Source organism: Triticum aestivum, chromosome 5D, assembly GCF_018294505.1.
Source record: "Triticum aestivum cultivar Chinese Spring chromosome 5D, IWGSC CS RefSeq v2.1, whole genome shotgun sequence".
Classification (NCBI taxonomy): domain Eukaryota; kingdom Viridiplantae; phylum Streptophyta; class Magnoliopsida; order Poales; family Poaceae; genus Triticum; species Triticum aestivum.
Genome location: NC_057808.1, coordinates 376,703,058 through 376,718,177, shown reverse-complemented (window position 1 = coordinate 376,718,177; position 15,120 = coordinate 376,703,058). Strand labels below are relative to the sequence as shown.

Sequence of the window (15,120 nt, the reverse complement as noted above, 5' to 3'; positions counted from 1 at the left end):
CACTACAGTAACAATTTTAATGAAAATGCATGGCATTTGTAGATGGTGGCTGTAGTATTTTTCATAGTATTCATGTTCATTTTGCATGCTGGTCGATAAAATACTTGTAGTAAGGACACTCATATCAAACAAGTTTGTAATAACTGGATCATTTTTGTACTTTAGCGGTTGTTTATCAGCTTACGTAGCAACTTTAATTCTCAGTGAGCTTACGTCAACCCACTCGAAAGCTACAAAAGTATACACATGCATACCTACTCACATGTCGACAAGGGCCACCGCCCCCTCCCCGCCCCACAACAAAGTTTGGACACAATTGTGAAAACTTTTTAGGGGTGATTAGATCAGAGAAATAAGAGTATTTTTTCCTCCTTAGAAATCCACATTTTGTGTTTTGCTCCCTCAACCAACCTTATCAAACACCAACACTTATTTACATGTTTGATCTTTCTAAAAAAGGAAAGTAACCAACCTATGAATAGTGTTGATCATATCGTGTTAAAATCTCGCAAACAGAAGTAAGAATGGATCCAGGGAAAATTTTGCGTGACTTGTCGTGTAAAGAACAGACAGGCTATGGATTAATGAAAGGAATAAGAAGTCTTAGCCTGATTATCAAAGATTTAGAAGGAAAACTGATAAGGGTGGACGCTATCTAGTATCGAATCACTGCTTGTGCTCAGGCTATGGAGGCATACGCCATCAGATATGGTCTCCTGCTTGCTCGAGATATGGGATACAGAAGGATATGCGTGGAAAATGATGCTAAAAATATGGTCACAATTTTCAACTCTAAGGATTTAGAGAGGCCAACTATCGCAACCATTTACCATGAAATCAAAGAGCCCATGGGAGGTTTTACTAGTTGTGTGTTATGTTTTGTGCGAAGGGAAGCTAATGAAGTGGCCCATCGATGCGCCAAACAAGCCATAGATTGTATTCCCACCTTTCTCACTGATTGTATTCAAACTCATTGTAACCCCTCCTTTTTGAGTAACTAGGTGATTTCTCGTGCGTTGCAACGGGGGCATATATATTCTATAGGTTTAACACCAATCATATCTTATATTTACCTTTGACCCACCATATTCTAGATATTAGTAAGATTTGATTTGATTTGAATATGGGTAGGGGAAAGCAAGAAAAGTTTTGACTTACTTGAGGTTTTGATAGGATTTGATTTGATTCGGGTGCGGGTAGGGGACGACAAGGAATATTTTGATTTAGATAAGATTTTGGTAAGATTTGATTTGATTTGGGGTGCGGGTAGGGGAAGACAAGAAACATTTTGATTTAATTGAGGTTTTGATAAGATTTGATTTGGGGTGGGTAGGGGAAGACAAAAACATTTTGATTTAATTGAGGTTTTGATAATATTTGGTTTGGGGTGCGGGTAGGGGAAGACAAGAAACATTTTGATTTAATTGAGGTTTTGATACGATTTGATTTGAGTTGATTGAGTTAATGTAGGAAAGAACCAACATAGGAGGGATGCATGAGAATGTGAGGTGAACGTACCAACTCCGTTCAATAGTATACTCCCTCCGTTCCTTTATATAAGGTGTATTATTTTTGGCCCAATGACCAAGGCACATAATTATAGACATGTTAGAGCGAAATTACCCTTAGTGAATTTGTTTGTTTGTGGCAAGTAAATCAGTTAGTTTAGGAAACTAAGAGATACATGCAATCAAGAGATGATACTTTCTTTTTTTGCTATAAGGAGAGATACAGACAATCGGGAAAGAGATACTTTCCTTTTCCTAGAGGGTTAAAAACAAAATTACGAGGATTCGGAAAAAATGCACTTACGTTGTGGAATTTTATAAAAAAACAAATACACCTTATATAAAGGAACGGGGGCAGTATATACTAGCTAATGGCCCATTGCAACAATGACATACATATTTTAGCGGTTTAACCTCAGTCGTGTGTGACATATACATTACACCCACCATATTCCAGATTTTAGCAAGATTTGATTTGAGTATGAGTAAGGTAAGCCAAAGAAAGTTTTGATTTGGTTCAGGTTTTGGGTTAGATTAGATTTGATTTGGGTAGGGGAAGCCAAGAAACATTTTGATTTAGTTGAGGTTACAATAAGTTTTGATTCGATTGAATTAATGCATGGCCCATGGTTTTGGTAAGATTTGATTGATTTAATACAGACTACATGCAGACCGAAACGAGTGAAAAGTTAAAAAAAAAGACTGAAATGAGTGAACAAACATACTAAAACATGTCCATATACATCCGATTGAAAAAGTTAGAACATCTTATATTTATTTTCACTATATATTTTGTGAACGGAGGGACTGCAAGTCATTAAAGAGACAAAAGAGGGAAATGCAGGCTAAATAAACTGTGATGAATGGAGGAAAGAGTAAAAGGGGAAGGAAAAGGCCAAGGGAAAACGCCGAACGCGATCATCAAAGCAGAACGGGGGCAGAGGAGGTCTGACCCGAACAAAGCAGAGCAGAAGAGAACAGAACGCAAGAGGAGAGGGTTGTTTACTCATACACACATACACTCCCCCACACCATTCCCCTCCCCCCTCCTCCCCACCTCTCCGCGTCGTCCTCCTCCGTCCCCCAATTTCCGCTCCAAAACCCTCCCCGATTCCCCCCCGCCCTCCGATGGTCCTGATCTAAGCATGTACCGCCGCCACGCCAAGCGCCGCCGTGAAGCCCCCGATCATGCCCTCCCGGCCTCCTCCAAGGCGCCCGTCATGACCACCACCACCCACGACGGCCCCGGCGGCGCCTCCTCCTCCTCCTCCTCCGGCGGGGCGGCGGGCGCCTCCTCCTCCTCCTCCTCCTCCGCCGCCTTCTACGCGCCCCCGCCCCGCCGCCTCCACTTCTTCGTGCGCGCCACCGACTCCAAGACCATCGCGATACACGCGGCGGCGGACGACACCGTCGCCGCCGTGCTCGCCCACCTCGCCGACTGCGGCTACGGCCGCGACCTGCGCCTCCTCTACGCCGGCCGCCAGCTCCAGCCGGAGGCCACCGTCGCGTCGCTCGGCCTCGCGCCCGACTCCACCCTCCAGCTCGCCGCCCGCCTCCGCTCCACCCCGCACCCCAAGGCCTGGCAGCTCGCCTCGCACATCGCCGCCACCGCCGCCTCCGGGGACGCCGGCACGGACTCCGCCCACACCCTCGACGATCTCGTCAAGGAGTACATCGCCTGCTGCGACCCCGCCAGCCAGCACAACCGGAACGATCGCAGGGCCAAGGGGGACACCAGCAACACCGACCGCCACGCCGAGGACTACCTCGACATCTTCGTCCAGTCCGGCGCCGCCATCGCGCTGGTTCGCCTCTACCTCTCCGATTTCTCCTTCTCCCGCTCCTACGCCGAGCGCGCCATCAGGTGCTTCCTCAGCACCGACCCTGCCACCTTGCCGCCTAATGTCATGCTCGTCACGGCGCCGGTGCTGCTCGAGTTCTGCCGCCTGCTCGCTTTGACCGCGGGCAATAAGGATTCGCTCTACAAGTCATGCCGTTACACACTTGCATCGGTGCTCTGCTTGCCACTCTCGGTGCTCGGTGCCTCCAAATCGCCCACCAAGGTGATCGAGCAGGTCCTCCCGTTTGCCAGAGAGATTGTTGAACTGGTCCTGAATGGACTTGGATCAGAGACCATGCTGGTGCCAAGGACAGACCTTGAGGAGCTCTCAAACTTCTTTAAAGTCCTGCGCCAGCAGGTACTCCTTTGGATGCCTGACGGGTCAATGCCAAAGAATATGTACAGCAGGGAGTGTAAGCGAACTGACACATGGGTATGGGAGTTGCACGAAATGTCGATGAACCTGCTCAAAAGGGTGGATGAGTGTCTCAAGAGGTTGGAAATGGATCTTTCATCTTTGTCATCTGACACTAGGGGGGTCATAGAAAATCAACCTATCTGGGTCACCCGATTACATATCCTTGCCATATTGACAGAACTGGATTTCATCTCAGGGATATTCGAGGATGTGGCACACAACCTGCGGTTCGTGTTGCTGGCACACAAAGCACCTCTCAATGCGCTCGTGCGCTGTTCCAAGAGGAACGAGCATCTCCACTGGCTCAAGAAGCATAAGGATCTGCTCTGCTTCGAAGCAAGAAGGAACTTGGTCTTAATGTTGTTTTCTGAGGGGAAGGATGACTATGGGGAGCTGCATGAGATGTTGATCGACCGGTCACGTTTACTGGATGAGTCCTTTGAGTACATCACACAGGCAAAGCCCAGTGAGCTTCACAGTGGTCTGTTTATGGAGTTTAAGAATGAGGAGGCTACTGGCCCTGGTGTTCTCAGGGAGTGGTTCTGCATGGTGTCTCAAGCTCTGTTCAGCCCACAGCAAGTACTCTTCTTGCCTTGTCCTAATGATCAACGGAGGTTCTACTTGAATGGAAGTAAGTTCTCTTGGTATTAACTTACTACTTTATATCCAGTTCTATACTTCTATTGGTAATTTGGTACGGCACTTTGACTGAACAACTTGAAAATCTGAATTGGATAAGCTGATGAGTGTAGCTTGCTTGTTGACCCAGGTCTTTTTACATGTGTGGTATAATAAATAACTGCATATCTTAGCCTAGTGGGATGAATAGGATTTGTTCATCTGAATTTTCTATCGTGCAGTGCATGTTTTTTCTTGAAAGTCTCATACATATGACTGCCGCTACATACAGGCTCTGCAACTGGTTTCGATGAATGTAGGTTCAATACCCAGTAGTATAAGCTAACAAAAGAAAAGAAAAAAGTAGTTTGCTCTATTGTCGGATGTCCTGGAAGGGACATATTCTTCTCAATTTAAAAGAACTAATGATTGCAAAATGCGTTTCTTTTGATCAGTCTGTTGAAACATCCACTTAGTATTTTGAAATGAATTTAACTTTAGAAGGTTTGCAAATCATATGGCTGCTTATGGGGCTACATTTTCATTTTCACACAAATAAAGGATGGTTGTTTTATTAGTTACAATATGTACTTCTAGTACTAGTTGGCATGCACCATGCTACCGATCTAACATACAAAACCAAAGCTGGGATATTGTAGTCTTGCCTTTACTTGTCTGCTTGGTTGAGTATATTAAGCCTAAGGAGATGTCTCACTAACTTTTGCGTGTTTGTGCCTATTACACACTCTGGTTTCCATATGTATGTGCTGGTACAAGTTACTCTAAATACGACTTTTTGTCATGCATGTTGGGTGTGAGGATGTCCATATATGGGTGAGGGTGCAGGCAGTTTTTTTGTAAATTTGTTTTGGCTACTCGTTGTTTCTATTTGCAATCAAAACAATGGCTTGTTCATATCTCACAAGAAGCCTTTCTTAATATGCGATGAAGAGATACTTGGTCTAAAATCTTATTTTTATGTACGCATGTTTAAAACTTGAGAAAAAATCTATAATCCTTTTATCACGCATGTTGGGTGTGAGGATGTCCATATAGGGGGTGAGGGTGTAGGCATTTTTGTTTGTAAATTTATTGTGGCTACTCGTTGTTTCTATTTGCAATAAAAAAATGGCTTGTTCATATCTCACAAGTAGACTTTTTTTAATATGCGATGAAGAGATACTTGGTCTAAAATCTTATTTTTATCTGCGCATGTTTAAAACTTGAGAAAAAAATCTATAATCCTTTTTTTTTCTCATACCCTCTTTGATCAATAGCTTGCAGTTAAAATTCCTATTAAGAAGCAGACTATCCATTCTGCTTTCCACCTTGAACCTTGCACAGTGGCTCCCAGTGGCCCTGTTAGGAATATTCTGATACATCTTGATATTCATTTGTAAGTGTGTGAAATAACACTAACCATATCAATAAGTACAGATCTATCCCAAGTCACTAAAAACTACTCCCTCCGTCCCATAATATAATAGCGTTTTTGACACTAGTGTAATGTCAAAAACGCTCTTATATTATGGGACAGAGGAAGTACTTTTTGCATGAGATATACTCCCTCCGTTCCAAAATAGATGACCCAACTTTGTACTAAAGTTAGTACAAAGTTGGGTCATCTATTTTGGAACGGAGGGAGTACAAACTTCTTATATAAGGGAATGCTAATCTGTTTGTAGTGAGTTAATTCCCCTTTTGCCTAAATACGGTGGTAATTTCTTATTGGATTCAAACAAATATAAAATGATCATCTGGTTAGCGCCTAATAGCAACCAAGCTGTCTACCCTGTAGACATATAGTGGCACATTTATTTTCAGAAAGGCAAAATAGGACTGTAAGCCTTCAACCTATTTCCATCAAGGTGATCAAGGAGTTAATGCTGCCGATTTGAGCCCCTCAAGCCTCAACACTTCAGTTTTTTGTGCGATCAAGCCTTTAAGTGCAGTTTTGTTCTTTTCAACCATCAACTACCCCTTTTAGTTTTAGCTGTCTTGTTCCTTTTGCTTACAAGATTAACAATTGGCAGCACAACTACAAAATGTTGTTAATATGGACTGCTAACTATTGCTCAAACTTTTAACATGTTTTCGAGATATTTTTTCTACCGATATGAGGTCTCTTTGTATTCACACTTAAACTTAGTTAAGAACATTCACAAGCCCTAAACCTTCTGAAATTTCAGTATGAATACTCATTTGCTCAAATAACGCCCATATAGAAGAATATTAGTTGCAAGGTTCTAACTAGATGTTCTTTAGCAGTGGCGTAATTAGAGCAAAAACAAACAGTGGATGCTCTAATTACCAATCAGTTTTGTCGGGCTTAAATGCAAATACTGAATAGTTCATGGCTCAAATCAACAAATTGGAAGTTGGAGGAGGCTTGATTGACAAGCTGAAATAGTTAGGGGCTTATTAGGGCAATTTTCCTTTCTGAAATAAACTTCACATCAAACTGTACTTAATTCTAGTTATTCGAGCAAATGAGCAATCTTTCGGCTTTCTTCTACTTAATTGTGGTTCTTATGCATTCAATATTGATGAGACACGTTATGTCCGCAAACCAAGTCGGTGCTGATTGAATATCTTCTAACTTTTGGTACTTATCTGTGCTTTGCAGCATCTGTTGTTGATCCACTGCACCTGAAATACTTCGTTTTTTCGGGACGAGTAATTGGATTAGCATTGATGCATAAAGTGCAAGTAGGGATAGTTTTGGACCGCACCTTATTTTTGTATCTTGCTGGGAGAAGTATTACATTGGAAGACATTTCTGCTGCAGACCCTTTCACGTATGCAAGCTGTAAAAGAATTCTAGAGATGGGTGCTGCCGAGATTGATGATTTAACTTTAACATTTTCCCGAGATGTTCATACCTTAGGGTCTCGAAAGACTATTGAGCTTTGCAAAGGAGGGCAGGATATCTCTGTGAACATCAGTAACAGAGAGCACTACATTGATCTTCTTATTAAGAATATCTTTGTTGACTCTATTTCTGATCAGCTAGCTAATTTCGCAAAAGGATTTGGCGACATATTAGCTAATCCGAAACTCCGGGAGGTATTTTTCGGGTGTTTGGATCTAGAAGACTTTGACCGAATGCTTGGGGGAAGCAACAACACTATAAATCTGAAAGATTGGAGATCACATACTCAATATAATGGCTACAAAGAAAAAGATCGCCATGTTAACTGGTTCTGGAAGGTATGCTGTGTATTACTTGGATTTTCATTTATTTTATTCCATGCCATGATATGCTTTAATCACCTGCTCATCCCATGTTCTCAATTTTTCATGGGCAACATACCATCTCTCACTTTTTTTGTGTGATTCATACCATCTCTCACTTTGACTCCATGTAGATTTAGGAGGAAACATTGATATCATAGGTGAGGTATATACGTGTGGTGCAATGTGCAAGAGATATTTGGATCACAATCCTAACATCCATGTATCCATTAAGATCTATTCACTTGATACCCAGTATTTTGTATGTGCCATCCTGTATATTATTTTCCCAACAAAAATGATCGAACTGCTTCAATCATTGCAGAAAAAGTTTTTTAGTGGTTCTTCTTTTGGTCCTAGTGTGAGTTCGTGAACGAGGCAAGTAACCAAACAAAGCCTGGCCAGTATTCTTGCTGGTTGGTGCAAAGACCTGGGAAATCGTTTGTTGTGTTCACTGACAAGACTGTTAACATGTGATCCTGCATATGTTAAAATCCCAACTATGATTGCATCATTTTTCTAGCTTATCGGAGTTATGTAACACTTACCGTACTCATTCTAAAAAGAAAACCATGCTCGTCCTTTGTGTAATGAGATGAGTACAACCAAACAGCTTTTCCCAACACTCGAGCAGAGTTGGTGTGGTGCTGATATCAACCATTGTTTTAAATATAGTGAATTGTGCAAATTTAATGGCAAAGAGCCAGCACATTGTCCCTATCTGTGTCCACTGTTATATCTCGTGTGTATGTGTGAAAAGTTTTCAGTTGAAATCTGTGCATCTTCTTTTGTAGCAAAATCAATTTGTGCATCTCTAATCAGTTTTGTGTACTTGTTTATTCACACGGCAGGCCGTGGAGAGCATGACAGTCGAGCAACAGAGGCAGCTCCTCTTCTTCTGGACCTCCGTGAAATATTTGCCCTCGGAAGGCTTTGGTGGGCTGAGCTCAAAGCTGTACATATACAAGACAACGGAGTCAGCCGACCATCTCCCGTCGTCGCATACATGCTTCTACCGCCTCTGCCTCCCCACATACCCGTCCCTCAAGGTGATGCAGAGCCAGCTGCAGAAGATCACACAGGAGCATGTGAGCTGCAGCTTCGGTACGTGGTAGGATGCTTGGCTGTGGGAAACCCAAAGTGGTACATTTTGTACATATCGAGTTAGCAACAACCCTTATCTATCTCATTTAAAATCTATTGCTAGTAGAGCTTAAAAATTAGGCTGCCGTGGTTTGATTTGTATGTATGGAAAGTTAGCGTCCCCGGTCGTTTAACCTTAATGTAGGTGGAATCAGAAGAGTGCAAGGTTCATTTTCTTCACCCATCCTGTTAACTTGCCGTCGATTCCTTTTTTCTTTGTTAGTGTTCTGTTTCTTCCCCAAGGCCCTGTTTGGATCTAGGCGCAAACTTTGTGTGATCCTGGCGTTCATTGGAAAATCCAAACAGGGCCTAAAGGAGTGAAATGCGCGCGCATTGTGACCCTGCATATATAGCTAGTACCAGTCATCCCAACAGCAGATGGCACTAACTGCAACATCTCTCAAGTTAGTTCTGGCTGCCAGGGGATGGATGGATGAAGGTGTGACATACAGGCAATGGCCACCGGTTGCAGATGTGCGGTTTGGAAGCTGTTGTTGGAGTCTGGTTATTTTTGTTGATCCTTTCACATTACATTGTTGCTGCCTTTGTCGGTCTCCCCCCAGTTTTGTGAACCTGGTCGAAACTTGCTGGTTGACAAGTGGAGTGCCTCCAGTAATCCCATGGCAGCTCGGAGATTGAAACATTGGCGGTAGATTTGTGGACGCTTGTATTAGAGCATCTTCAGGCACGTACCTTTGATTCGACCCCTCAAACACCCGCGGACGCGCCCCTGTTTGTCCATCCGCATGGCCACAATCCTCATTTTTTTTCTCATATGCCCGGTCATTTGCACGTGATTGATGGAGATGAGGAGAAAGAAAAGAATGAATAAAAAAAGCTGGTCTGAGATGGGGCCGCGCCCTACGTGACGGATTGACCGGGCGCGCCTAGGCATGTCCGTGAGCCCTTATATCCTCCTCATATTTGAGATGGATACGATGGTTCATGGACAGTCCGAACATATAGGAAAGATATGAGGGATCCGGTTGAGTCAACTTTTAACTACTTTTTGCTTCTTTCTCCTATCCGATCAGTGGTCCTCGCGTCCGCCCGGTCAATTTGAGAAGTCTGGCTGTAGATGCTCTTACCGTCTGAAGTTGGCTTAGACGAATCTTTCAGCACCGAGAAATGGCCATGGCGTCGCAGAGATTCTTTGGACAGTGAATAAACATGGAAGGCGTCAGGAGATTTGGCTTTGTCGGTAGAGAAACTACGTACGTACTGGCCGTGGCCGTCCTCGGCTGGTTCAGAATCACATGTTCGTGTGTAGCCGCTGCAGCTTCCCTTACCGACCTTGCTCGAATTTCGCATGACAAATACGTATGCCCGTGCAAAGTGTAGCACAGTTCAGTCGAGTGACTGACAGCAAAGCTACGGACGCCGGCGATGGCCATATCCATATGCGTTTGGCAATTCATCATTTTTGGCGTATTTACATTTGTGATTGAGTTGAGCTTGGCTGAGTAAATACATGCCAAAAAACCATGTTTTGCATATAGCTTGGTACGTGCATCCTTCTCAACCTGGCTGAGAAGAAACGCACACACGGCTGTTTGGTTCAAGCATTTTCTCCTTAAATGCAATATGCCGACATTTGATTGATTAATCTCACCTTTTACCCACGTGGTGAACTTACCTCACGTGAAAATGGAGTGCTGAAGGAACAAGAGAAGAGTCAGCTTGAGGTAGAAGAAGGTGTGAAAGCCCTCGTACGCTTACCCAACGGTCACGAAATCAATTGGGCGCAAATTGTTTTCCAAGACTGACGCCTATGTGTAAAGTCCGTAGGATTCCTGTCCCCCCGTTGTTTGCGCCATTGATCTACCTCGATCTATGCTTCTATTCATTGGTGATGGTTGCTATTCTAGTACGCTGGTCCGTGAGGCCTTACCAAGACAACTTCACGATTGTTTACAATAAGTTTTGCCCAGCCCCCGTGAGGGAAGGGCGATAACGGAAGCTCGCTTCAGTGCTTTTAGTTGTTGCTAGTTAGTCTACAGATCTAGATGTATTTTTTGTTATTTCTAGTGTTTGTTGTACTGCAATGATTGACGATGAATAGATTAAAAGTTTTTTCAAAAAAGAGAGTAGGGAAGACATAATTCTACCCGCCTAGGACCTTAGAAACAGAAAACGTACAAACACAGAAGTCGTGTCAAACAGCAAGATGAAGCTAGTGGAGAAATGAATTTTCAAATGTGCGAAGAATAACCAAAATTCATCGGTTCATAACGTGCGCACATGAACACATTAGTGCGGTCCAGTAGAAGATGTTCTACTCGTCTACGACCGTCAATACAGAAAAAGGGACAACGGAAGTTGTGTAAAATAGTGAGATGAAGCTAGTGGTGGAAGGAAACTACAAGTGACGACCATGTGCGAAGGTTTTGCCAGAATTCTTTGGTTCATAACATGTAAACATTAACATGTTAGTGCAGTCCAGTAGTAGATGTAAATATACTCGTTTACGACCGTTAAAACAAAAAATGTATAATACGAAAGTCGTGTCAAACAGCGAGATGAAGGAAATTTCAAACAGTCGAGTACGCGCGAAGAATTTGACAAAATTCATCTAAAAAAGCTCTAAACATAAACACAAAACTGAAGATTTACAATCCATGAAATTAAGAACCGATCATTTGAACGGAACCACAATGCCGATATGCATCCTTTTTGGGTAGAGGTTATTTCGAATCCAAGCAGCATTATGTAGATTAGAAGGGATTATATCAAAGAGATTAAGGGAGGTGAGTGGAACATAACACATGCAAAATCATGGGTTACACTCAGCTCGCATTGCCAGACCCACTCAAGTGCGTTCGATTGCATCGCTCGGCCATGGCTCGCTGAAAATGGCCAATTCAAGCATTTCTTCAGAGTCAATCCCACGGGTGCTTTAAGGTTTGTGCGGACAAAAAATTCGGTGTAACTTGATCTACCAAATGGACAAAAGTTATATCCAACGGGCCTGGCTAAGGCAGGCTACCAAACGCATCCATCTCTTTTATTTTTGACAAAGGGAATTTCATTCAACCCTCGCATCGAGCTCATACAACCGCATTGAGGAAAAGGGCGCTATGCTTATCTAAGCTTGGGTTATCAATGATCACTAAAGTATCACCGCAAAAAAAAGTAATCCCCCTAACCACAATGCCTGTACGGTTGGAGCGTCACGCGGAAGAGGTTATTGGATGGGGCAGTGTAGTTGGACACGTACGTGGAGTTCCGGACGCCGGCAAACCTCCCTCGGATTTGGTTCCGGTTTATGGGAATTCAAACGCGTGGACTTGCCCGGTGGCATATGCGGCATCGCGTTGGACGACAGAAAAAAATACGTCCGAAGGAATCAGTCGGGACATCTGCGCACCTTTTGCATCACAACAACGTTGAAGATGCCCTAACATGAGAAACAGGATCAGGGGTCCTGTCGTGGAATTAACACGTCAGATGTCCTAGGTGTAAGGACTTAGTCGTGAGGCCAACGCATCTATGTGATAGCTTGAGAGGGGTTGAGCGGAATCGAGAGACGCAACACAAGACAAGGGTTTAGACAGCTTCGGGCCCCGGGAAACATCATCCGGTAACAACCCTACATGTTGTTTGAGGCTAGATCTCATTATCATCACGAGGGAGTCGCCGTAAACCGGATCTCCTCTAGTTGTGTCTAGCCCTAGAGATTGTTTCTTGCTTGTCCCTCTTTGGGGAGCCCTGCCCCCTCCTTATATAAGTTGGAGGGGCGGGTTACATATGGAGTCCTAGTAGTACTAGGGCTAGTCTATCTTTTCTTACAAGTTGAATACAAGTCCGGGTCTTGCTTCCGCGTAAAGAAAATATTCGTCATCCCTTTCCTTTTAAGCCGGCCCACCATAACATGAGCCGGCCTTCTGGGCCTTGGGCCTAGTCTTCTATCTGACCCGCCGTCGGGGTCATCCGTGAGTCGTCAGGCTCGTGAGTCGTCTGACAGTGAGCCGCCAGACCCGTGAGTCGCCAGTCCTCCGGCGGGTCACGGTGAAGCGCCAAGTCCGGCCGGGTCATACCGCGGGGTATATCCCCGACATTAGCCACCAGTTTAATTTGGATTTATCCATGTTAAACTAATCTGCAATATAAAGACAAGAACAAATTTGACAGGTTGTGTTCCGGGTTAAATATTCTTTGTAAGCCGGCACTTGATCATCCTTAAGTCCTTGTCATCTTCCTTCTTGATATGTATCCATAATCTCATAGCAAATCTCTTTAGCAGATATGTTCAAATTTTGCCAATGCAAAAAATCCAGATACTTCCTTTGAAAAATCCGGGTCAACAGGCCAGCTTCAGAGTCAATTTGCTGACATTGGTCTCTTGTTGAGAAATATTGTAAGAGATAATCCACTTGAGTCGGCTTTCAATGCTCTGACTTGACAAAAATATTGGTCTTCAAATATTCAACTTATATTCAGTCGGCTTAAAGATATAAAATTTGCCGGTTTATGAGTACCAAAATTGCCGGGTTATAAATAGATGATGCCAAGTCATAATTGTCGCCGACGCCGGTTTATGATTTTTGCAGACACCAGGTCAATCTGATTTACTCAAAACTGAGAATTTGAAGATATTTCTCCCTTATATCCATATTACCTGTAGCCCCCAAGGACCGGTTTAATCAGCATGAATAAACCGGGACTTATCACCACGGCTTTAAATAAAATCCAGTTGTGTAGCCCCCATGAGTCGGCTATAGTCATAGTAGTGTAGCCGGGTCATCCTAGAATTGTCTTCAGCAGAGAGCAATATACATTAGCCCCCAAGTGTCAGGTCATTATGTAATAATGAGCAGGGACTTTTCATTGGAAATAATATCATATGATGTAACCCCCATCCTGGGGCTTGAACCCACGTCCACAAGGTTAATAGCTTTGTGCTTTACCAACTGAGCAGTGGATCCTTCAATATAATGGAATAAGGCTTGTGTATCTTGAATTTTAACAGGAGCAATTGGTAGCCCCCAAGGGCCGGCTCATTACGATGTGATGAGTCGGGTCTGTTGGCAATATGCCCTAGAGGCAATAATAAAATGGTTATTATTATATTTCCTTGTTCATGATGATTGTCTATTGTTCATGCTATAATTGTGTTATCCGGAAATCGTAATACATGTGTGAATACATAGACCACAACATGTCCCTAGTGAGCCTCTAGTTGACTAGCTCGTTGATCAACAGATAGTCATGGTTTCCTGACTATGGACATTGGATGTCATTGATAACGGGATCACATCATTAGGAGAATGATGTGATGGACAAGACCCAATCCTAAGCATAGCACAAAGATCGTGTAGTTCGTTTGCTAGAGCTTTTCCAATGTCAAGTATCATTTCCTTAGACCATGAGATCGTGCAACTCCCGGATGCCGTAGGAGTGCTTTGGTGTACCAAACGTCACAACGTAACTGGGTGACTATAAAGGTGCACTACGGGTATCTCCGAAAGTGTCTGTTGGGTTGACACGGATCGAGACTGGGATTTGTCACTCCGTATGACGGAGAGGTATCTCTGGGCCCACTCGGTAATGCATCATCATAATGAGCTCAAAGTGACCAAGTGGTTGGTCACGGGATCATGCATTACGGTACGAGTAAAGTGACTTGCCGGTAACGAGATTGAACGAGGTATTGGGATACCGACGATCGAATCTCGGGCAAGTAACGTACCGATTGACAAAGGGAATTGTATACGGGATTGATTGAATCCTCGACATCGTGGTTCATCCGATGAGATCATCGTGGAACATGTGGGAGCCAACATGGGTATCCAGATCCCGCTGTTGGTTATTGACCGGAGAGTCGTCTCGGTCATGTCTGCATGTCTCCCGAACCCGTAGGGTCTACACACTTAAGGTTCGGTGACGCTAGGGTTGTAGAGATATTAGTATGCGGTAACCCGAAAGTTGTTCGGAGTCCCGGATGAGATCCCGGACGTCACGAGGAGTTCCGGAATGGTCCGGAGGTGAAGAATTATATATAGGAAGTCCAGTTTCGGCCACCGGGAAAGTTTCGGGGGTTACCGGTATTGTACCGGGACCACCGGAAGGGTCCCGGGGGTCCACCGGGTGGGGCCACCTATCCCGGAGGGCCTTATGGGCTGAGGTGGGGAGGGGAACCAGCCACTGGTGGGCTGGTGCGCCCCCCTTGGGCCTCCCCTGCGCCTAGGGTTGGAAACCCTGGGGTGGGGGGCGCCCCACTTGGCTTGGGGGGCAAGCCACCCCCTTGGCCGCCGCCCCCCTGGAGATGGGATCTCCCAGGGCCGGCGCCCCCCCAGGGACCCTATATATAGTGGGGGAAGGGAGGGCAGCAGTACCACAGCCCCTGGCGCCTCCCTCTC

At 44.4% G+C, this 15,120-nt stretch overlaps 1 protein-coding gene across 1 annotated transcript; it reads left to right on the top strand.

Moving 5' to 3' along the window:
- The first annotated feature begins 2,579 nt into the window (after positions 1-2,579).
- On the top strand, positions 2,580-8,941 carry LOC123121905 (E3 ubiquitin-protein ligase UPL5). Its single transcript, XM_044541998.1, has 3 exons — positions 2,580-4,397; positions 7,011-7,594; positions 8,470-8,941. Exons 1-3 carry the CDS (start codon positions 2,654-2,656, stop codon positions 8,731-8,733), a joined length of 2,592 nt encoding a protein of 863 aa, XP_044397933.1. The 5' UTR covers positions 2,580-2,653; the 3' UTR covers positions 8,734-8,941.
- Positions 8,942-15,120: the final 6,179 nt, after the last annotated feature.